We start from the raw sequence: 23,217 nt of genomic DNA on the forward strand, positions 1-23,217 counted from the left end.
CTCTGTTTCTCTCGTGAGCAGAGCGCTTACGACTTTAGGGTTCTTCAACGGCTTCGCCGAGTCGTTGACCAACGGCAAGGTAAGTATGCCACTTCTGATTCAGAGTTCTTCACGCTCATGTCGTTTATAATTTCAAATTCCTGAGCTGGATGAACGAAATTCATGTTCTAATTATGCGCTCTGATCCATTCGTCGCAGGGATTGATTCCGTGTAGCAGTGGTTTTTGAGAGAAACGTCTTGGCGGACACAGCGAATATCGTGGAGAAGAACAAGAACCTGAAGCGCAAAACTATCTGAGGAGGATCGTCGTCGAGAGTTTATAGGAGGTACGTTCACGTTTCGCGCTTGGTTTTGATACGAGGAAATAAGCTTCTTTTCTCTCTGCACTTTACACTATCAGTCTCAGACGAGTGCTGTTTTAGATGTTTAGGGCGACGATTGTTTGTTTCGATGTTTTCGGATTCTGTGGGACGTATACTGCTCTTCTTCTTCCTTTTTCAGCTGGGATTTCTAGATAAATCTCACAAGGTCTTGTCCCTTCTTGGAGAATAGTATAATATTCGAACATCATTGTGTAATGTGACTCATTTTCCAACCGATTAGGGCCACTCGCCCCCCGAATTAGGTTGGTTCTTCTTGAGTAGCATGATTAGCTTCGATTTGTGGCGAACTGGATACGACTTGGCTCGAGTGGAATGTATTGTTTAGGGTTCCATTTTGATGTTGGATTGGGTCTGAGATATCAGCATGACTTTTGAGTTCTCTAGCTGGGCTACTTTGCTGGATTTTTTTTTTTCTTTTAAACATTTTTTGGCTAAATTAGTAATATTTTACATACTATGCTGCCCGTTTTTTATACTTTTTTTTTTTGGATACATGTTCTTTACCAGATTTTTAGTTCAGTTTAGATATTGTGTGAAAGATATATGTTTCGTTGAGGCCTCATGGATGGTAAAGATTGTCTATAAATAAAGCTGAAGCATTAAGTGGAGATAGATTTAGCTGTTCAGCAAGGATTTTGATTAGACATGGTTTCATTTATGTACTTTTCGATTGATATTAGCAACAAAGATAGTCTTTGCTTGGTGTTTGAATCATTTGGAAGTTCTGGATGTCAATTACCTTTTGATACAATTGCATGTATAGTGTCTTTTCTTTTTGGAGCACGTGAGCAGCGAGCTGTTTTTCATTGGGAGGCAAGGCTTCATTATTATGATTGATACTTCTTTGTATATGAGTATATGAATGAGGCCTCATGTATGGTATAGACTGTATATAAATAAAGCTGAAGCATTAAGTGGGGATACATTTAGCTGTTCAGCAAGGATTTTAGTTAGACATGGTTGCATTTATGTATTTTTCGATTGATATTAGCAACAAGCATAGTCTTTGCTTGGTGTTCGAATCATTTGGAAATTCTGGATGTCAATTACCTTATGATACAATTGCATGTGTAGTGTCTTTGCTTTTGGAGCACGTGATTGGCGAGCCTGTTTTTCATTGGGAGGCGAGGCTTCATTATGGTGGATTCTGGTGAGGCTAAGCAGGCTGAAACAGGAAATCTGGAGGAGACAAGTGAAAAGCAAACATCTGAACAGGGTAATTCCTGATGTACCATACAAACTCCTATCTTTCCAGCAGCTTCTACTCATGCTGTTTGTAGGTTCCCTCTTAAGAATGTAAGTATACTGATTCAGCATTTCTTCCATTGTCAGTGTGTAGCTTTTTCAGGAGACCGTCAAAAAATAAGAATATCAGGAAGCGGATGGTTGAAGAAGATAATGATGAAGATTCCAAGACAGAGAGTTCAGTGTTACGTAATCAGAGAAAACCTCAAAGGACAGACAATAAGCTGTATTTTTCAACTGGATCCTTCAAGAGCTCTATGTCTGCAGAATCAAAGGTTGATTCTGATAAAACTATATTTCAATTTGAATCTTCAAAAGAAATTCAAGTTGAACATGATAGCAGAGCAACAGCAACTCTTGAAACTGAGACTGAGTTCTCAAAAGATGCTCGAGCTATTCGAGAGAGAGTTCTTAAGCAAGCAACTAATGAGATGAGTGGGAAAAGTAAGGGCGCTGGTGATGAGAAGCTGTATAAAGGGATCCACGGCTACACTGATTACAAGGCGGGGTTTCGGAGGGAGCAAACAATATCCAGTGAGAAAGCTGGAGGGGCGCATGGGCCCCTGCGAGCTTCAGCTCATATTAGAGTCTCAGCAAGGTTTGATTATCAGCCTGACATATGCAAGGACTACAAAGAAACTGGTTATTGTGGGTATGGAGACGCATGTAAATTTATGCACGACAGAGGAGATTACAAACCTGGGTGGCAGTTGGAGAAGGAGTGGGAAGAGGCAGAGAAGGCAAGGAAGAGAAATTTAGCGTTGGGAGGGGATGATGGAGATGAAGAGGATGTTGACCAAACAGAGGTTGAAGAAGATGATGAATTGCCCTTTGCATGTTTCATTTGCAGAGAGCGATTTGTTGATCCAGTCGTCACAAAATGCAAGCACTACTTCTGTGAGCATTGTGCACTAAAGGTAGATATCTGCATCCAGTCCTTTTTTCAGTTATTTCCATTTTATCTTGAATATACCAGCCTTATGCTGTGCTGCTAGGGATGGAAAAGGTACACTAGTCGTCTCCAATATGTGAGGTGTATGCTTGGTTCCTTTATTTTCTTTTCTCTTCCTTCCTTTCTTTCTTTTTCTCTTCATTTTTCTTATTGTGCCATAGTTGTAGCATTTACTTGGATCTGATCGCATGCTATAAGTTATGTAGGTGTGAGATCATTCACAGAAGTGTCAGGTCGTATCACTATGATTTTGTCTTTAAGCAAATGCGACTCTAAATTATTGGGTTTTGAAGGGTGGCGGAGGGAGTTAGTTGTTCTCGGTGATGTGGCAGCCTGTGATTATGCTGTGTTTTTCTAAAATCCTTCGTGTGTTGGTCATTTCTGTTTTTTCCTTCTATGATTCTTATATATTCTCTGAAGTGGTACTTGGAATGATGAATACATGAAGGGTAAATCCTTTGGTAGCTCAGATATGGGCCATCTGTATATGGTTGCTTGCTAGGACAGTGAGTTTTGGCTGGCATGTGAGTAGCTGCTTATGTGTTTTTTCCATATCTTCTGTAAGAGTCACGGAGTTCTAATTTGTAGTTCCCTTCAAAATGTCATGGTCACGGTACTTGAATCTAGGGGTGGTTGTGGTTGCTGCATGAGTTTAGTCCTGAGTTGGATAGCTCGAAGATTGGCTCCACTGTTAATGATTCAACTTTTCCATTCCTATTTTCAGCATCACGCGAGGAACAAGAAGTGTTTCGTCTGCAACAAGCCCACCTTGGGTATCTTTAATGCTGCGCATGAGATACGGAAGAAAATGGCTGCAGAAGGTAAATAATGCTTCATTGCTTGCTCAATTCGGTGCATCTACCTGAACCTTCAGACACTTTTCTGCAGTAAAACTAGCTTACGAGAAACCCTAGAGGTTATATTGTAGTTGGAGACAGTAATGTTATTGCTTATTTAGTAGTCATGACCCTCCACATGTGCAAAACTATGGCACTATGAGACCAATAATACCAGAATCTTTTTCAATTTCTATTATCTTAGTAGCCATTTATCCTACAGGTCACTAAATATATTTCATGCTGAAATAGTTTTGGTCATACTCTATTAGTTTCTTCCGGAGTCTCATGTCATGGAACATCTATAAAAGTTGAGTCTCATCATTAGTGATGTCCACTAATGAGAGAACTCCATTAATTGTTATGACCTGTGTTTTCATATGTATATACTTTAATAGATTTGTAAAATTGGCTCTTAACATTCAGTGAGGTTTAGTAATTCTTGCAAATTTTCCCTTTCTTCTTGATTGGTCACATCTTCTAGGAGGTAATAAAGAAAGATGAACTTAGAGAAAAATTCAAGAAAAGAAAAATCGATTAAAAATGAAACCATGTCATTTACTGAAATCTGTTATGTAAACATTTTTATTTCATGAATTTGCATTGAAGATTATAGGAGATATTGATATCATAAATTTCAGTCACGTAAAACTCACCCACTTAAGTTAACCTGTGCACCATACAGTGTTACTAAGTTTAGGAAGCTTAGGAATGCGAAATTCCAACAATTATGGTCGGAATTTATCACAACTTAACTGATGGTTGGGTCGGCGACAAGTTTTTAAGGACAATTATTTTCTCTGATTGCCATTGTGGAGTTTGGACATTGATGTCCAGCTCTCAGTGGGCTACCTTTTACTTGTTATGTCTACCTAATTTTTTGTTCAATGTGGGTCAACTATCTTCTTGTTCAATTCTCTCAAGTGATGGTGATAACAGCATTACATCTGAAGCACAGATCTGTTAATTTGGCGATACTCTTTTTTCTTTGGCCAGAACTGATGCTAAACTCTTCCTTTTTTTTTTTGGGGGGTGGGGCAACTGCTCTTTCAATTGTTTATTACAGTGTTAAGAGGGAGTTTTGTTCATGTTTCTGTAGTGATGATACTGTATATTTACTCGTATCTATGTTGAAATTATGTGTCTTCCAATGCAGGTGGAAAATGACGGAGTTGTCGATGAAAGTGGCAAATGTAGTGAAAAGGTCCAGGGCTGCACTGGCAATTTCCCTTTTTATGAAATATTGTGAAATATTGGCGTGAGGACGACACCTGAACTTTGCTATTGCATTACTCCTCTCAGGAAGTATTTCTCCACTAGAGAAGAAATTTGAATGGCTCATAAAAAAGGAACTAGGAGGCGACCTGAGACAACCTAGCTTCTCAGTCTCGGTTCCTCAGAGTAGTTGACTGACTAATGCCCCTGCTAGAAATGGCATCAGCATGGACAGGGTGGCAGAATTTCAACATAGATATGAGTAAAGGGGACTTCAATGTCAGATGCACAAGTCACAGTTGGGGTCAGTAGTGTTATGTTGAGGTGCTTTTACATTGAGGCGACAAGTTTGGACAAATTCATTTTGGAAGCAGATAGTATTGAATGTTTGCACCAAAAAATTTGCTCTTGAGCTTTTCGAACTCATTGGAAAGGGGACTTTGAAGCATTTTGTTACTGACGACGTAAGCGTTCACATCTTGATATTGGTGACACTGTCAATAATCTTGAGATAGTGGATGTTAGGGACTTCTCAATTACATCCTCAAAGTTCTTTCAGCTGATTTCAAAATCAGCAAAGTTGAGGAGGCTATGACTTTGGGATGTAATGTTTGATGATGAGAATGAGACCGTGGAAATAGAAACCATTGCTCTTCACTTTCCACAGCTTAGCCATCTGTCGATGAGTTGAGACTTGAGAGATGGAATGCTTCAATATGGTCTTCATGGATCTTTTCAGGTTGAAAATGTGGTCGTTTTGGAGCTTGGATGGACTTTTCTGAATGATCTCTTTTCAGACTGAATGGCCTTGCTCTAATTGTCCCATCATTCAAAGTCCGTAGCCCGGAATAGATTGGTTTCATCCTTGCTTTCAATAACATTCGTACCGGGAAGATAAGGAGACTTGAGTCAATAGTTCCTTCCTTTAGGGTTAGGCTACCCTTTTTTTCCAGTTTAGTTCCGCTTGGTCGGAATTATATGAATGTAAAATCAGTTGCAGGGCTTGAATTTTTTTTTTTTATTCCTTGCTCTCTGTCTCGGATGATGTCGCCTTTATATTACTCCTTAAATCATGCCAGTCTGATCAGAACGAGCAGCTTCGAAGTTGGTACTCTTTCACGTTTTACCCACTCGAAACACATGCACAAAAAGCCAGTGAGCTTGTTATTGTTGTGATAGTAAGGGATGTAGTGAAAATTATTATGTTAACTGATGCTTCCCTTCCACGTGCAAAATAGCAGGCTCAAGTGACCCTCTTCAGAGTATTCACATGCATAAGATATCACGGTAGCTTCAACTTGCACCATTTTATGTATACCACAATATGTGTCCAAAACAGGTCAGTTTACATTGAGCTGGAGCAGGATCTTGTTACTCCTCAAGCCATTCTTCATTGTTTCTGGAAATCATCTTTCCCGTGGGCATCCATGCTTGAATTAAGCTTGCCGCAGGCTAAGATCATCCGTCCTTGACATCAATCTTGTGCAAACAAAGCAAGCTGTCCATCAAAGGCGTTACGCGACCAAACAATCTAACTATTAAAAGAAATTCGTCAAGCAGACAACGCATGGTTTTCTATTGATCCCTCCAGCAAGGAGAATGCTAACCAAGGTAGCGACTTGATCATTGTCCTTGCATCGATATTCTCTTACGTAGCTAGTCCTCTCAAGGAGAATTAGTGGCCCTCACCTTCATCCGAAAAAGTAGAGCCAGATGGGGCTTTGCTTTAACTTGAAAGAGCAATATCACTCTTTCAAGTTGGGCACGGAAATATGATTTAAGCATGTCTCGGCCGGATGGGAAAATGCCTAACGGGTATAAGTGTCCCTAGCGAAAATTTGCGTAACTTTCGAGGTCCTGTATTAAGAAATACAGGACCTCGAACTTGGAACGGGTTTTGTGGGGGGTACCTCTCACACGCCGAGTGAAGGAGCAAGAAATTTTGGGCAAGTGGCTGGCAAGAGGATTCGATCATTTTCCTTTGAGCACAAAGAAAATTTGGAGCGGGTTCACGAAAATTCACCATCTTATTAAAAAGGGTACTTAAATTCTCAAATGCAGAAAAATGTAATAAAGAATGAGATATGTAGGACTAAGGAGTCCCGATAGATGAAATTTACATGTTCAATCTCTAATTTTCGTGAGATGCGCAAGAGACTTTTGGGTGAAAATTTTAGGTGTCAAAAAACAAAACTTTCCGATTCACTTCTCCACTTTCTTCCTAGTTTCGATGATTTCCTCCTTAATTAACATCTGACAAATGGAAGAGAATGGAGTCCATTCTTATTATTTGCCATTTCATGCTTAGTTAGTTGAGGGCGGGTTCCGAAAAGGATTAGAAAGAACTGGTTTTTGTGGAAGTTAGGCTTTTACAGTGATCTCTTCATGGTTTTGCAATTCCCTGTATCTCTACAAACATATCTGTTTCAGTCAAACATTATCAGAATAGGCTCATACAGAGTGGCGACATGACTGTTTTTGTATTGTGAGAGTCGCCAACGAGCGGTGCCAAACCCGAGCTACGTCAGATAATTAATTAACAAAACACGTGAGATAATTCATTAGCTAAACACGAAGCGATGATAATACAACAATGGTATCACGTAATACGTACGTGAGCTTATATATTTAAAGGAGGAGGCCGCCGATGGAGCCCAAATGGAAGACCACCTCCAAAAGCCACCAAGTTCGCTCTTCGGGCAAGAGAATGCTCGCCCCTGAAACACACCCTATCATTTTTTGACACAAATGCCAGCAACCGCCTTTGACTCTTTTCCGCTTCTTTCCATTTCCAACCATTTTACCTGAACGAGAGACTTTACCTTTACTTAGAGAGGGGCGACAACAAGAAAAACTGCCTCATTCCTTAAACAATTTCAAAATTTAAGTCTAATCCCAAATTTACGGCAATTTTTTTGTCTCAGAAAAAATCCCAAATTTTAGGTCCAGTCCCAAATCTGCCCCAAACTTTTTTTTTTATCTCGGAAAAAATCCCTAAACTTTAGGTACAGTCCCAAATTTGCCTCGAATTTTGCTTTTGTCTAAAAAAATCATAAATTTTCAATATATTCTCAAATTTACCTATGGTCATTGCCAAATTGACATGGCCTTTCCATGTCAATAAAAAAATTCACATCAACAAATCAATGGGCGTGATAGGTACGAACCGGCGTGGCATTTTCACCTGGATAACTAATTCACCCCAATAAAAATGATCGAAATTCTCCAAAAAATCATTTTAGGATATGAAAATTAGGCATGACCAAAGCAGTGATTTTGAATAGAGGGCTAATGGGGGGTAGATTTGAGATCAGAATAAAAATTGGTGACTTTCTCTTAGACAAAAAAAAAAAAAAAAGTTTAGGGTAGATTTAAGACTGAATCTAAAGTTTGCGGTTTTTTCTAAGGCAAAAAAGTTTGAGGCACATTTGAGACTGGACCTAAAGTTTGGGGTTTTTATGAAATAAAAAAAAGTTAGGGATATATGGGACATTAAAATATAGACAAATAGAGGTTTGAGGTAGATTTGAGACTTAATCTAAAGTTTGGGATTTTTTTCGAGACAAAAAAGTTTGAGGCACACTTGGGACCGGACCTAAAGTTTGGGGTTTTTCCGAAACAAAAAAGAAGTTCGGGATAGATTTGAGATTAGAATATAGACAAAAAGAGGTTCGAGGTAGATTTGGGATTAATCTAAAGTTTGGGAGGCTTTTCTAAGACAAAAAAAAGTTCGAGGCATATTTGGGATTGGACTTAAAGTTTGATATTTTTTCTGAGATAAAAAAAGTTTGGAGCAGATTTGGAGCTGCACCTAACGTTGAGAGGTTTTTGCCCTAGAAAATCATAGCAAAGAGAATGGGAAAATGAAAAAAAAAAATGAAGAAAAACGACAAAGAAAAGATGCAAAACTCGGGAGAACTTCAAGCGACCACCCAAACTCTTGACCAAACGGCGCGGGCCTCTCCCCGGATTCGGGCAGGCCTTCTCCCTGGGACGAGAGGCCTCGGCCACCTCCTTGGGCCCTTTCCCGGCGGCACCCTACGGTAGTGGGCCCGCTACTTCGTTTTTTTTTTTTTTTTTTTTGTTAGCTTATTTTTTTTAATATTTTATCTTTTTATTATGGTAATCTGATATTTTTAAAATTTAATTTAGTTTATCTTTCTTTTTTTATTTTTTTTTATGTCGTGCCCAACCGGCGCCACGTGTTTTATAAAAAATAATAAAATAAGTCATATCAGCATTTTTAATTAGCCAAATTATACAGAATGAATGGAGTAACTCGATCGCATCAATTGACAAATTTCAGGACATGATTGCACTTTTAAAAAAAATTAAGGACTAAATGCACTATCCCAATAAATTTCGGGACTTACGGTGCACTTATCCCAAATAGATATAAAGGGAGTTATCCTTCCTCTTTGGACGCAAAGCAAGAAATCAAGGAAAATGACTTTTCCTTTCGGCCAATCGCTTAATTAGGAATTAACTGATAAATAATGGCATGAATATTCACATACAACTTTTGTGTAATCTTTTAAAATTCGAATAATATTTTGGATTCGACAGAAAGTAAATAAGATACTTTGACTTGGATAAGTCTAGACAAATAACCCTAATTGAAATTAACACGTCTCTTTCTTGAACTAAATATAAATTGCATCACCAAATCAGTATACCTAAAGTAAGCATTTTATACCCCATCAATATTTGTTTCACATTGAAAACATGCTTGTATTGTTCTCTAGAGACCATGTGCATCATGGACTTTTTTTCATTCTAAGATTTCCTTTTTTTTTTGTTGGAATTCTAGATTCCATTTTTGGATAAATGAATTTAAGCAAATTTCATAAAATATATATTTGTGGATTTCCTTCACAAGTCCAACCAATTGCTATGGACTTGGGAAAGAAATTTCTGGTCAACCCGTCTCGATCATTCTATAATATAGCAGAGAATGATTATTATAGCAACTCTCTGAATAAAACATATGTTTTTTGGCCAATGGGATGTTGGACGAGTTAGTTGAGCTTTCTGGGCCTTAGACAGTTAAACCGATGAGATCACGGGTTTGACTTCCAACGACCACTTCTTGGGGATTTACTCGATAGCATTGGCATACTCCCACTACTTCGAGAAATAGTCAATTGCATGTGAGAATCCTCATTTATTGAAAAAAAAAAACATATGTTCTTTGATGAATGCGAATCTTGTCAAACATAATTTGTAAAAATCTCATTTTAACTATAATCTTGTAGTAAGTGCAACTTCAATACCATGGTCAAACTAAGAACTCTCTCTCTCTCAATCGCATCGATTGCGTAAATTCCACTATTTTAAAAACATGTACTTGTGACTTTCATTGCAAAATTTTAAAGGAAAAATATATTATCTAAATTGAAACTTATAGAAGGTGGAAAGTTAAAGATGAATTTTACCCCAAACAGGCTTGAATAAAGTGCGTGACTTTGTACATTATGAGATATTAATTGTACAAAAACAATGTTTTTCAATATTTGCAAAGTATGATTATTTAGGGATAATGACATAAATAGTTCATGAATTTTGGCCCAATGTGTAATGTGATCCCTAAACTTTATATTTGTTAAATATGATCCATGAACTTTAGTTTAATGTGCAATGTCATTCCCGAACTTTTAATTTTCTCAATATAGTCCTTGAATTTTTTGTACATGATCAATATATGTCCAGTGTGGTCCTTTCATTAATTCAAGTTCATGGACAATATGGGACAATAGTGAACATCTTCATATAATTCATGGAGTAAATTGAATATGTACCAAAAGACCATGGATAGCATTGAATATATTAAAAATTCAGGGGCCACATTGCACATTAGACTTAAGTTCAATGACTAGAAAGTTCACAGATCATATTGCACATTAAACTAAAATTTATGAATCATTTGTGGCATTTGCTCTTTCTCTTATTATCTTTCCCTAGTTCAAAGAGTTTAAAATGTTAAATGCTTCCTCGAATTAACAATTGAGCTGAAGTAAAAAAATCCACAAGCATCCGACGATGCCAAGTAAAGCACTTTCTTTTTGCTGTCAATGCCTACCACTAATTAGTAGATTCTTTAATTATCTCGAATCTTGTCGGACATTATGAGTAACTATCTTATTTTAGTTTTAATCCTATAGTAAATGGAACGTCAACACTTTGGTCATGCATCACCAAGAGTCTCTCTCTAGAGTCAAACTGTCGAATTCGAGATAAATTACTCAATCAGATATAACTCAATCTAACATTAAATTATGTGTCCAAATGAATTCATACTCTAAAGTTTTAACTCAATCACATCGATTGCGCATATTACATTATTCCCTTTACAAAGGTGAAACACACAAAAAAAACTCATGTATTATTTCCAATTAGAAATCGCAACGATTGCGTGTATTCCATTAATTCGAAGACATCTACAAATTTCTTAATTGCACAATCATTATGGGAAAAAAAATTGGCTAAGATTTTTGTCGCTTTAGGTCCAAATTTTATCGCCTTCGGCATAGGCAACCAAAAACTTTTGTCATGAGCTGTTTGTTTGCCGTTTACTTTGCCGCCTTTGCCTAAAGCAACAAAATTAGGTTGTCTTGCTCAAATGCAACCTCATGTTTTGTCACCATAAATTGGTGAAAAGCAACAAAAAATTCATCGCCCCGGATGAAAAAATTGGTCACTTCAAATATAGATTGTCGCAACCCTCCATCGGTCGGTCCCGGCGGGGGCGAGGGTTAACGAGCCGATCCCCCTTTTATATATATTATATTTTTTGGGATCGCGGGTCTCTCCCAAGACCCATTACTCGAATCGCGATGTCGGGTAAAATTTTTCAAATATCGAAATTGACCTTGTGTGGTCGGGTGGCATGTGCGATGTGTACATGCAATTTTGGAGTCGCCACCGATCGATTTACTTGGAAGGTACGATCGGAAAACCTTACCGAGCGGTCGGGAGAAACCGTTCGGTTCCGCGAAACCAGAGATTTTGGGTCCGGGGGACTTGGTTACGCCAAATTTCATATTTGACGCCCTTTCGGTTACCGATGTTGATTGTTTTTCTAACCTAGGAATTCATGCAGATGCAATATCGGGTGAGGTAGGTCCTAACAATTCTAAGTTTTCATGCAGATGGGAATTTTCTATCCTAATCAATCACAATCGGAAAAATTAATGCGCAATCAAAATCATTACAATCGATCAAATCAATCAATCAAGGTTCGATATGTCTAAAATGGCCCTATCGGCCCATACAAAAATCAATTTTGGGTGTCGGGGTGATTTGGTAAAAATTTGGGCGGAAGGCCCGGGAAGGGTAGAATGGTCATTTTTGGGAGTTGGGACGAAAATCACAAAATTTCGATTTGGCCAGTTGAATGTGGCCATTTCTCATTTTTTTGTGATTTTCTTGAATTTTTCTAATTTTTTCTATTTTTTGGAATTTTTATTTATTTTTCAAAAATATTGGGAATTTTCCGGATCGAAATTAATCGACCCTCGAAGTCTCAAAATTTTCGATCCAGACTTTATGAGTCCTGAACCGTTCTAGAAATTTTTAGAAATTTTTTTATGAAAATCCGGGAATTTTTATGAATTTTCTAAGTATTTTTACAATTTTTTTGGATTTTTGGAAATTTCTTTTTATTTTTTATTATTTTTTATTAATAAACCGGACCGGGTCAACCCGGTCAACGGCCGGTCAACCGGGTCCGACCGCCCGTGCACCCGCTCTACACCTATACGACACCGTATACGTATTTATACTATTTATTTCTATTTTTATTCGATTTTCTAAGCAATTTCCTAATTCCGAAAATATAAAATGAAATGAACTAGTGAGATCAATCCTATGTTCAATCTCGACCGTCCGTAGTGCGTCTCGAAGCAAAACGACGCCGCATCCGCCCTTGCCCACAAAACGACGCCGCAATCTCGTTGTTAAATGGACGACCAAGATTAAGTCTCGGACTTCATCTCGGCCGTCGACTCTCTTAGACTAAAAACGACACCGTATCATCTAAATGTATCAACGGCCACGATTAAAACTAAGCTCGATCTGGACCGTCTATTGTGTCTAAAGCCGTAAACGACGACGCTTTATCCTCTTCAAGCAAAACGGTGCCGTGTCAGGTTAAAGCATTGAACGGTCACGATCTATGCCGGCCCCGATCTCAACCGTCTATTCCTATTAACCCTAAACGACGACACTTCATCTAAGCAAACACGACGCCGTTTTTTCATTTTTTATTTTCCATCTAATATACGAATTATCTAAAAAATACAAAAATACGATCCGACGGTGAGAATCAAATCTCTCAAATTATCTCGGCCGTCGGATGAAGGCGACTCGATCCGCTCGCGCCAACGGCCGGGCCGAGTCAGCCGACACTGGCCCAATCAAAAGGCGACACGTCGGCCCGTTGACTACGTTGGCCGGCCACGTCATCGTCTTCTTCATTGCGACGGGACCAGACGGACGGCTGAGGGACTCGGCGACGATCTAACGGTGAATTCTCGACCAAATCTCATGAAACCAAACCCTATCGACTGTCTCGACCTCTATTCTAACATATCTAGGAATCACAAAGCATTCTATCCATGGAATCAAGAGTTATGAACTACGCACGATCAGCCACTATCAAGTTTGATCAAGCATATTAAGGCCAAATCAGAACGATTAAATCACACACGATCATCACGGGAAGCTCGGAGGACTTACCTCGAGCTCCGATTGAGCTCGCATAGGCTAAAATGGCACGGCCGATGTTCGGCCCGCACCGGTGTGAGTTGAAGGCTCGACTCGAGTTTTCGAGCAAATTCGATGCACAAACCGGGATGCGATCGTGGCCGTAGATGTCCGGAATAGAAAAGGCACACGTCAATTGCGGGAATCGAGTTCACGAATGTGAGTTACCATGAATGCACAGTACGAAGCTCGGAGAGTCGACTCACCCGATGTGGAGGTTTGAGACCGAACGAGCTGCCGCGATCGACTCGTCCGAGCTTGGAGGAAGTTCCGGTGACAATCCGCCGCGCCGATTCAGCCCTAGATTGGCCGGGCCGAAGTCACGCGGGTTCGGCTCGCAACTCCGAAACCGAACGCCGCGCGAGAACCTCTCTCTCCTTCTCTCTCGCTTTCTCTCTCTATTCTGGTGTGAGAACGAGCAAATGAACCTCCCCCCTCGTGATCGAGAACCTTCTTGGCCTTTTATACCAAGTTTTTGAATTGTGGCGCGTCGAGTGTGAGCTGGCCGAAGGGTCCTCACGTGCGCCCACGTGAATTTTGGCTCATGCGGACGGTGACGGAATCACTAGGATTCCGTCCAAGTCCGTCGAGCCTCCGTTAACCTCAAAACGAACGTGAATTGCACCTCAATTTGAAAATGTTGACTTTCACCTCGCTTGGGACCTTTGACCATCGATTCCGCCGTACTCCGGCGGCCATTGGCCATGCCGCCGGTGGGGATCGACAGAGCCTAACCCGCATCACAAAAGCCCTATCATAATTGACTCAATTATGCACAAATTGACCTCCAATTTAGCCATTGAATCTCGACGTTTAATTCTGCAAATTCGCGCGAATCGCTCGAGGAAGATGAAGTATCATTGCCGGACCGGTCCGACCGGTCCGACGGTCAGGCCGTGATCGACGGTCCGAACCAGGTTCGCATGTAATTCCTGCATAATTTTCAAAATTAATCCAAATTTACTGGGAATTTTTGCAATTAAACCTCAAAATTGCACTTAGGGGCCCGGATATTATCTAGAAATGCAATTTTGCCCAAAATTTTCTATCAATTTGCACAAAAAGCCCAAATTTTTCAATTTGCCCAAATTGGGGAAAAGTTCAATTGAGTGTCAATTTGACCAAATTGGACCATGAGACCCATTCCAATCGATTTAGAATGCATGAAAACATAGGGTGACAGTTCAATTTTACTATGATAGTCCCTCAATTAAAAGTAATTTCAGAAATTTGGCCAATTAAGGGACTAAATTGCAAACATTTTGGGGATTTGGCCTAATTTGTGCAATTCGCGCAATTGTGGGGGGGCAATTGATCAAATTGAAGTTCAAAGGGACTACAATTGAATGTCTAGACACAAAATGTGCAAAATTTGCAAATAAAAAGACTCAATTGGTATTTTTTATGCAAATTCAACCTTAGGCGTTGTGAAGAAACACCTAAGATTAAACTCAATTTTTGATTTTTATTGAGGTCAATATTAAAAGGGAATTAAAAGAAAAATATTGAACATTTTTCTGTATTTTTGCGACCTCGAAAAGTATTTTTTATGAATTTTTCAAGTATTTTCCTATTTTCGAAAATATTAAAAAAATGCGAAAAAATATGAAAAATTATTTTTTGTTCCAAATTGGTTCCTTAAGCTTGGCCAAGGCTTCCAATGTTGATTTTATAATTTTTTGATTTTTTGTGAATTTTTAATGAATTTTAGAAAATAAAACTAAAGGAAAACCGACTAAAAATTCGGGTGTCAACTGTTGCCCCTCTTTGAAAGTAATCTCGGTCAGAGGTTGCTTTCAAAGACAAGGTGACACCTGGATCTTTTGTCGACTCTGCTGGGGGAAAATCTAAAGAAAATAAGTCTTGACATTCGATCGCTTTTCCTTTGCGGTTTAAGCTCCAACTCCTGGGAATTGTTTCAATTCATGCTCATTTATATGAAAGGGAGATGAAAAGAGGGAGACTTACCCGTAACTCACCTGTCTCGTGGTTTGAAATTCGTTGATCCGAGGTTGAAAAAATGAGTGTACGAAATTACCCGTGGACGGTTTGGCGCGATTTTGCAATGGTCGTCCGTCCGTGTCGGTGTTGAGTGGTGATTTGAAGATTTGTGGGGAAGGTTCACTCTTGTAACAAAGGGGTTTCACCTATTCAAAATGGGTTAGACTATCCACTGGGGATTCATCATTTAAAGAGGGGGCGGATCGGCTTCGTCTCTCCACGTCTACTCACCGTCCGAAAGGGGAGGTTCACCCTTGTAACAAAGGGGTTTCACATATTTAAAAGAGATTGGCTATCCTCCATGCGGGGACTCACCATCTAAAAAGCAGATCGGTTTTCGTCTCTCCAGCTACTAACCGTTCGAGGGGGGAGGTTCACCCTTGTAACAAAGGGGTTTCACCTATTTAAAAGAGATTGGCTATCCTCCATGCGGGGACTCACCATCTAAAAAGCGAGATCGGCTTTCGTCTCTCCAGCCTACTAACCGTCTGAGGGGGAGGTTCACCCTTGTAACAAAGGGGTTTCACCTATTTAAAAGAGATTGGCTATCCTCCATGCGGGGACTCACCATCTAAAAAGCAGATCGGTTTTCGTCTCTCCAACTACTAACCGTCCGAGGGGGAGGTTCACCCTTGTAACAAAGGGGTTTCACCTATTTAAAAGAGATTGGCTATCCTCCATGCGGGGACTCACCATCTAAAAAAGCAGATCGGTTTTCGTCTCTCCAGCTACTAACCGTCCGAGAGGGTGCCATCTCGAGAACCTAGGTTGACTAGTGTACCTACGAGAGCTCAAACCCTATTTCAAATTTTCAAATAAGCGAGATCGGGTTTCGTCTCTCCAGCTACTAACCGTCCGAGAGGGTGCCATCTCGAGGACCTAGGTTGACTAGTGTACCTACGAGCTCAAACCCTATTTCAAATTTTCAAATAAGCAGATCGGTTTTCGTCTCTCCAGCTATTAACCGTCCGAGAGGGCGCCATCCGAGGACCTAGGTTGACTAGTGTACCTACTGAGCTCAAACCCTATTTCAAATTTTCAAATAAGCAGATCGGTTTCGTCTCTCCGGCTACTAACCGTCCGAGAGGGTGCCATCTCGAGGACCTAGGGTTGACTAGTGTACCTACGGAGCTCAAACCCTATTTCAAATTTTCAAAAAAGCAGATCGGTTTTCGTCTCTCCAGCCTACTAACCGTCCGAGAGGGTGCCATCTCGAGGACCTAGGTTGACTAGTGTACCTACGAGCTCAAACCCTATTTCAAATTTTCAAATAAACAGATCGGTTTTCGTCTCTCCAACCTACTAACCGTCCGAGAGGGTGCCATCTCGAGGACCTAGGTTGACTAGTGTACCTACGGAGCTCAAACCCTATTTCAAATTTTCAAATAAGTAGATCGGTTTTCGTCTCTCCAGCTACTAACCGTCCGAGAGGGTGCCATCTCGAGGACCTAGGTTGACTAGTATACCTACAGAGCTCAAACCCTATTTCAAATTTTCAAAGTTGAGAATCGAGGACCTGGGGATGCCAAAAGACCCGCAGAGAATCCAAGTTAATCAAATTTTAAAATGCAACTTTTCCGAGAATTTGGGATCACCAGGAACCTGCGGAAAGTTGAGTCAAATATCATTAGAATGACAATTTTAAATTCGGGGAGAAACTTAAGAATTCCAGGACAAGTTTTCAAAGTGTATTTGCGAAAGAAATGTATCCAATCACAATTTCAAATTTTTGCGAGGATGGATTCTGAATGACACATCCCGAGTGTTCTACAAAAAGGTTGTTTTAAAAATTTTCCAAAAGGGTTTTCCTTCATCCAAGAGGGCTTCTCACCATTTTGGAAAGGCTTTTCTTAAAATTCGAATCGCTCACGTAAAACCTAACCTTGAGGTTTCGGGATCATTCGAGATGCATACAATCCGACTAATCGTAGAAGGCATTTTAAAAGGGACCGTAATTCGGGCCGGGTCAAAGGCTTATCAATGGATATTCATTTTGAGGTTTAGAAATGAATTTTGATCGAAATAGCTTCTTCAGGTCTACAAGTCAAGAACCCCGAAGACACGATAAGACAGGATTGTACTTACCTCTTTAAGCGGTAGCTTCCCGTATGATTTCTTGCATCGACCCGAAACACCTCTTAGATCGGAAAAGTTTTGGTGACAAGTTGTATCTTGGTTTAAGGTGGGCTCTTTAAGAACGGCCATATTTTCAAAGATGGGTGAACTTTGGTGATCACCTTGACATTTTTCAGCTTTCATCCGCTTTGCGGTAGATTCATGATCATTCTTTCTTTAATCGATTTTGAGGATTTTCCTCTTTTCATCTTGATGATTTTTCTTTGGGAATTGCCCTTTTTCGGGATGCTCTTTTCATGGGCTTTGGCCTTGCTTTTACCAGGCACTTTGCTTTTTCTAGCCCTTTCATTCTTCATCATTTTCGCGACCGACCGGCTCTTTTGAGACCGGTATCAAAATTCTTCCGATCATGCTTTTTGACTCATTGCTGGTAATTCCTTTGCTTTGCCCCCAGGTGTGGGGGGTGATCACCAACAAGGGTTTATAAATGAATATTCAAAGGCTCAAATTGGCTTTTCAAAGGGTAAGTGTTTGGGATATAGAAATGAAATGCTTTTCTTCACTTTGAGGTGTTCCAAGTCTCGCTGAAATCACCCGAAGCTAATCACAAAAAGATTGATGCGAGTCAAGTACAATAAAGTCTTACCCGACCTTTTCTCCAAGGAATCATCCAATGAACCTCCAAATATGCCCCAGTGTGGGGTGATTTTTGACAGGATTGTATTCATAAAATTCTCCCTTTTTGGCTCGGATTGGTTATCAAGGGATATAAATGTGTATGGATAATTTTGAAATGGAAATGTCTCTCGTCATCTCAATCTATGTAATCACCGCGAATGATCCCTACGTCCCAAAATTAAGCATCTTCGCTCTGTCACTCTCACTCATCACTCAAGTGTATCGAGGACGTGTTTGAGGATAATGCTTGCCTCTTCTCATCCGAAGGATCATTCTTTTGAAAAGCTTTCAAAACATGCCCTTTTTATGGAAACTCGGGGCATTTTCATCAAAATTCATCGTTTGCAAAATGTTCTCATCAAAAGATATATTCAAAAGATGTTTTTGAAACTTGTAATGAATGTCTCTTTGAAAGGGCCTTGTGACTCTATGAATCCAAGTTTTTCAATTTCGAGCACGACGGCGTATGAAAATTCTTTGTAAAGGAAGAGAACCTCAAACCTGTCTTCTTCAAATATTGGCTTCTGTCCCCTGTAAAAACAAAAGGAAACAATCAGCTCAAAATGTTCAAAATGTTCAAATCCCGAAGTGATTTCTTCTCGTCTTCTTCGGATGTTGACTCCTGTTTCCTGTAAAAACAAAAGGAAACGATCGGTTAAAGATATTCAAAATTTCAAATCCCGAAGCGACTTCTTCTCATCTCCTTCGGATGTTGACTCCCGTTTCCCGTAAAAATAAAAGGAACCAATCAGTCCAAGATGTTCAAAATTTCAAATCCCAGGCGACTTCTCTTATCTCCTTCGGATGTTGACTCCTCGTCTCCTCTTTCGGATGTCGATTCCTGTTTCCCAGTAAAGAACAAAAGGAAACAATCAGTCCAAGATATTCAAAATCCATGATCCAAAGTAATGTATAACTTCCCTTTTGATCAATTGCTCGCAAAGTTCTTCATGATTCCCAATTCACTCGCAAAATACGAATATATGCAAATGCATGTATGCAAATGTCATGCGAATGCAAAATTTTCATGTGACTCGAGATCCGCTCATCAACCGCTCCGAAGCTCAATTTTATTTCAAGGATAATATCTCTTCACGGCGTCGCATTTCTTGGACTTGTCAACTCTTCTCCGTCCATGTTTACAAGTATAAGAGCTCCCCAGGATAAGACTTTCTGAATCACGTAGGGGCCTTCATAATTTGGAGTAAATTTGCCTCCCGGGTGCTGTGCATTTGGGAGTATTTTCTTCACAACTAGCATCCCTGTTTCAAAATTTCTGGGCTTGACCTTCTTGTTAAAAGCTCTGGCCGCTTTCTTCTAGTAGCTCTGACCATGGCAGATGGCCTTCAATCGCTTTTCATCAATCAAATTTAATCGTTCATGTTTTCGCCGGTCCCACTCATCTTCTGTGAGTTCTACCTGAGGCAGGTGTTGGGATACACGTAACATGCATAGGCAAATAAAACATATAAAATACGCAGCGGAAATAAATAAAAACCTATACACGTATCTCCGGAGGCGTAATTCGTGCGTTTCAATCGAAAAACATGTGCAACGAAGGGGGTTTAACGGATTACCTCTTGAAGCGTGCTTGAAACGAAATAGCTTTAGATGTTCTTCGATCCAAGCCCCACAAGTGTCGGGCCTCTAGTTCGGACACACCACCACTCGCAACGATGAACGGAAGAATGAACGCGAGAATCACCACTTGAATTGTGCTAGCAATATTGTGGAATCAATTCTCCGCGCTCTCAATATTTTTGATCACAAAGAAAGAAGATAGAGAGAACAATTTTCTACACACGTCTTTCTATTTCTTCAGGCTTCACAAAACCGAGCGACGGACTTCTTTTGTTTTGTTTGTTTTTGATCGCTCGGTCCACAACACACACGACCGGATCGTGTGTTTGCATTGTGCACGATGTCCCCACGGTCAACAACTAATTGTTGAATCGTGGTGACGTGCACACGTTCAGCAACTTTGCCGATAGTGTGCAACGTGCACTATTAATATTAATATTAATATAATATTAATATCATATATCATATATATAGATATATATATATCTATTTATATATTAAATATATAAATATCTATATATCAGCCTGTGAGTCTTTTTGGGCACATTAATATGTGACCACTTCGGACGTGCATGCGCATCATATGCATGCGCGCTTAGGGACCAAAAATTTAAAAAATTAAATTAAATCATATTTAATCTAATTTCAGTCCGACTAATTCAATAGTCGTGATTGCAAACATATTTGCAATATCACATTTCCGTTTAACGTCGTTATTTATTGGTTAAGGTGTGTGACATCCCTAGGTTCATCACCGAGCCGGCAGTAAGACATGCACTAACACGTTAGTACTTCCAAGAGAATTAATTGTCCCGATTAACCTCTAGGTCCCACAAGCCATGAGTGACATCTAGCAATATGTCATGGCTACCCGTGACAGTGTGAATTCTTTAAGAACATAATGAACCCGTCGCCTCCGCTACGGTGTAATTCAATCCCTCTGTCTTACTATATCCCGATCGAACAAAGACCATGGAATATTTGTCAAGCCACCAATTCGATCATTTGCACAAATTTAATCGACATGCATTTATACGAGACATAAACATTTTATTCTCGAATACAACCCCGGCCGAGGATTTCAATGCATTGTCATAATTAAATTGCATAGGATATCATACCTTGCATGTGACAAGGAGACAGATTCCATTTTGTGCACACGTGTAACTTCATATGTGCATGAATCGTGACCATCAAGTACGGAGACGGATCGACGAACCGTCAATATGCGTCCTTATGAACCATAGCCATCCAACACACAAGTCAACACTGTGCCTCAGGTCTAAGGATTATTTACACAAGACCAAAGCATGAACGATTAGACATTGACCACGCTAAAAGCTTCCATGTCGCTAATCGTTCAATGCGTGTCACGTTCGGTGAACTTGTCTTATACAAGCACTCGTGTTCTAACTCGGGCATCGCAATACCCAATGACTTGTGACTCGTCATTCCCTTAAACATCCAATGCTCAATAGTGAAGTTAAGAACACACCGGTCTCAACGAGATCATTGATATCCATTCAATGATCCATCAATCGGGAACGGTTTAAAGATTGAGTTTAACTGTGAACCTGTCACACATATTCTCAACGTCTCAAGAATAGGTCCAGGTACTAGCGATCTTATGGAATTTATTCATATAAGTAAATAATTGGACAAATGAATAAATACGTCTTTGCCATTAATTAAATAAGAAATTGAAAATACAACTGAAATCCCTACCATGTAACTATTACATAGTCACTTTAGGGCATATCTCTAACAACAGGATCCTTAAAGAGGGGATTTCCAACTCCACTGGTAGGACCGCTTCCATACCGTATACCAAAGAATAGGGAGTTGCCCCGGTTGAAGTACGAATTGAAGTTCGGTAGGCCATGAGAGCATATGGCAATCTTTCGTGCCAATCTCGATATTTCTCGCCAGTTTTGGCCAATATCTTCTTGATGTTCTTGTTTGCCGCTTCCACGCCTCCATTCATTTGCGGGCGGTAAGGTGAAGAATTAAGGTGTCGTACCTTAAATTGTTCCAATAGTTGATCGACTACCTTGTTGTTCAGATTAGAGCCATTGTCCGTAATGATGGCTCTTGGCACTCCATATCTTGAGATGATATCTCGCTTGATAAACTTAGCCACACTATTCGCGGTGACATTGGCATATGAGCTGGCTTCAATCCATTTAGTGAAGTAGTCAATAGCCACCAAAATAAAACGATGTCCGTTTGAGGCCTTTGGGTTGATAGGGCCAATCATATCAATTCCCCACATGCGGAATGGCCATGGCTCTGACATTTGATGTAGCTCGGTTGGCGGCGCATTTATCCTGTCGCCGTATACCCGGCATTGATGACAGGATCTAACATGCTGGTTGCAATCCGACTCGATAGTCAACCCGTAATACCCGAGTCTCATGATCTTCTTGGCGAGGAGGTGGCCATTCATATGCGGTGCACATTCCCCTTCATGAATCTCTTTCATAATGAGATTTGCTTCTTTGGAATTCACGCACCTCGGCAGGACCGAGTCAAAGGATCTCTTGTATAGGATCCGTCCGTTGAGGAAAAATTTAGATGCCATCTTGCTTATGTACTTTTTATCTTCTCGTTGACCGTCCCGCGGAATTCGCCCTTCGTAAGTAATTCTTGATGTCATGATACCACGGTTCTTCGTCAGTTCTTCTTCAATGACCATGCAAGTATGCGAGTTGCTCTAAGATATCAATCCTTAATGGCTCTATCTCAAGACCATTTTGCACTTGTAACATGGCTGATAATGTGGCCAAAGCATCAGCAAAATGGTTCCGAGTTCTCAGCAGATATTCAAAAGTGATCTCCTCAAAATGTTGGATCATCTCCTCGAGGTACTTATGATAAGGAATAAGCTTGGGATCCTTTGTCTTCCACTCCCCTTGAGTTTGTAAAATGATTAGCATGGAATCTCCATATACCAAGTAGCTTCTTCACCTTTAATGAGATGGCCAATTGTAATCCTAATATGCGAGCTTCATATTCGTAAATGTTGTTGGTGCGGGGAATACCAACTTTGGCTGAAACCGGATAATGTTGATCTTCGGGGATATCGAAGCGCTTGGTTCACGATCCAGTGAGGTTCACTGCGCCGTCAAAGTACATTGTCCATTTGTCTTCGGATATATTCAGGATTTGACCTCCCTTGTTTTGCTCTGAAACGTCCTTAGGAGGGTTCTCGCCTAGCATATCGGCAATCGCTCTTCCTTTGACGGACTTTTGGGGGAGAGGTTTTGATATCAAACTCGAAAGCAATATTTGCCATTTAGCCATCTTTCCTAGCAATGTTGGCTTCTCCAAAAGGTATTTGATAGGATCATTCTCGGTGACCAGTTCTATATGATAGTGCAACGTATATCGCCTCAATCGTGGAGGACCCAAACCAATGCTACGCAAGTCCTTTCCACTACCGGGTACTTGCTTTCGGATGTTGTGAACTTTTTGCTCAAATAATAT

General features: G+C 40.1%; 2 protein-coding genes across 5 annotated transcripts in view; both read left to right on the forward strand.

Moving 5' to 3' along the window:
* Window positions 1–198: 198 nt before the first annotated feature.
* On the forward strand, window positions 199–5,033 carry LOC115728583 (zinc finger CCCH domain-containing protein 1-like). 3 transcript variants are annotated; one of them, XM_030658910.2, is made up of 5 exons: window positions 199–327; window positions 1,459–1,600; window positions 1,717–2,546; window positions 3,306–3,402; window positions 4,574–4,947. In XM_030658910.2, exons 2-5 carry the CDS (start codon window positions 1,522–1,524, stop codon window positions 4,582–4,584), a joined length of 1,017 nt encoding a protein of 338 aa, XP_030514770.1. In that variant the 5' UTR covers window positions 199–327; window positions 1,459–1,521; the 3' UTR covers window positions 4,585–4,947. The 3 variants fall into 3 exon arrangements, with proteins under 3 accessions (XP_030514770.1, XP_048140942.1, XP_030514772.1); XM_048284985.1 differs by lacking the exon at window positions 199–327 and adding an exon at window positions 924–1,022 and having other exon boundaries at window positions 4,574–5,033; XM_030658912.2 differs by lacking the exon at window positions 199–327 and having other exon boundaries at window positions 1,461–1,600; window positions 1,724–2,546; window positions 4,574–5,033.
* LOC115730802 (zinc finger CCCH domain-containing protein 1-like) overlaps window positions 221–23,217 on the forward strand; it is a 98,690-nt gene continuing 75,693 nt past the window's right edge. For both annotated transcript variants that reach the window (XM_048284983.1, XM_048284984.1), the window contains exon 1: window positions 221–327. The gene's annotated coding sequence lies outside the window, so the exon portion shown is untranslated. The remainder of the gene's footprint in view (window positions 328–23,217) is intronic.

This window comes from Rhodamnia argentea, chromosome 9 (genome assembly GCF_020921035.1).
Source record: "Rhodamnia argentea isolate NSW1041297 chromosome 9, ASM2092103v1, whole genome shotgun sequence".
NCBI lineage: Eukaryota > Viridiplantae > Streptophyta > Magnoliopsida > Myrtales > Myrtaceae > Rhodamnia > Rhodamnia argentea.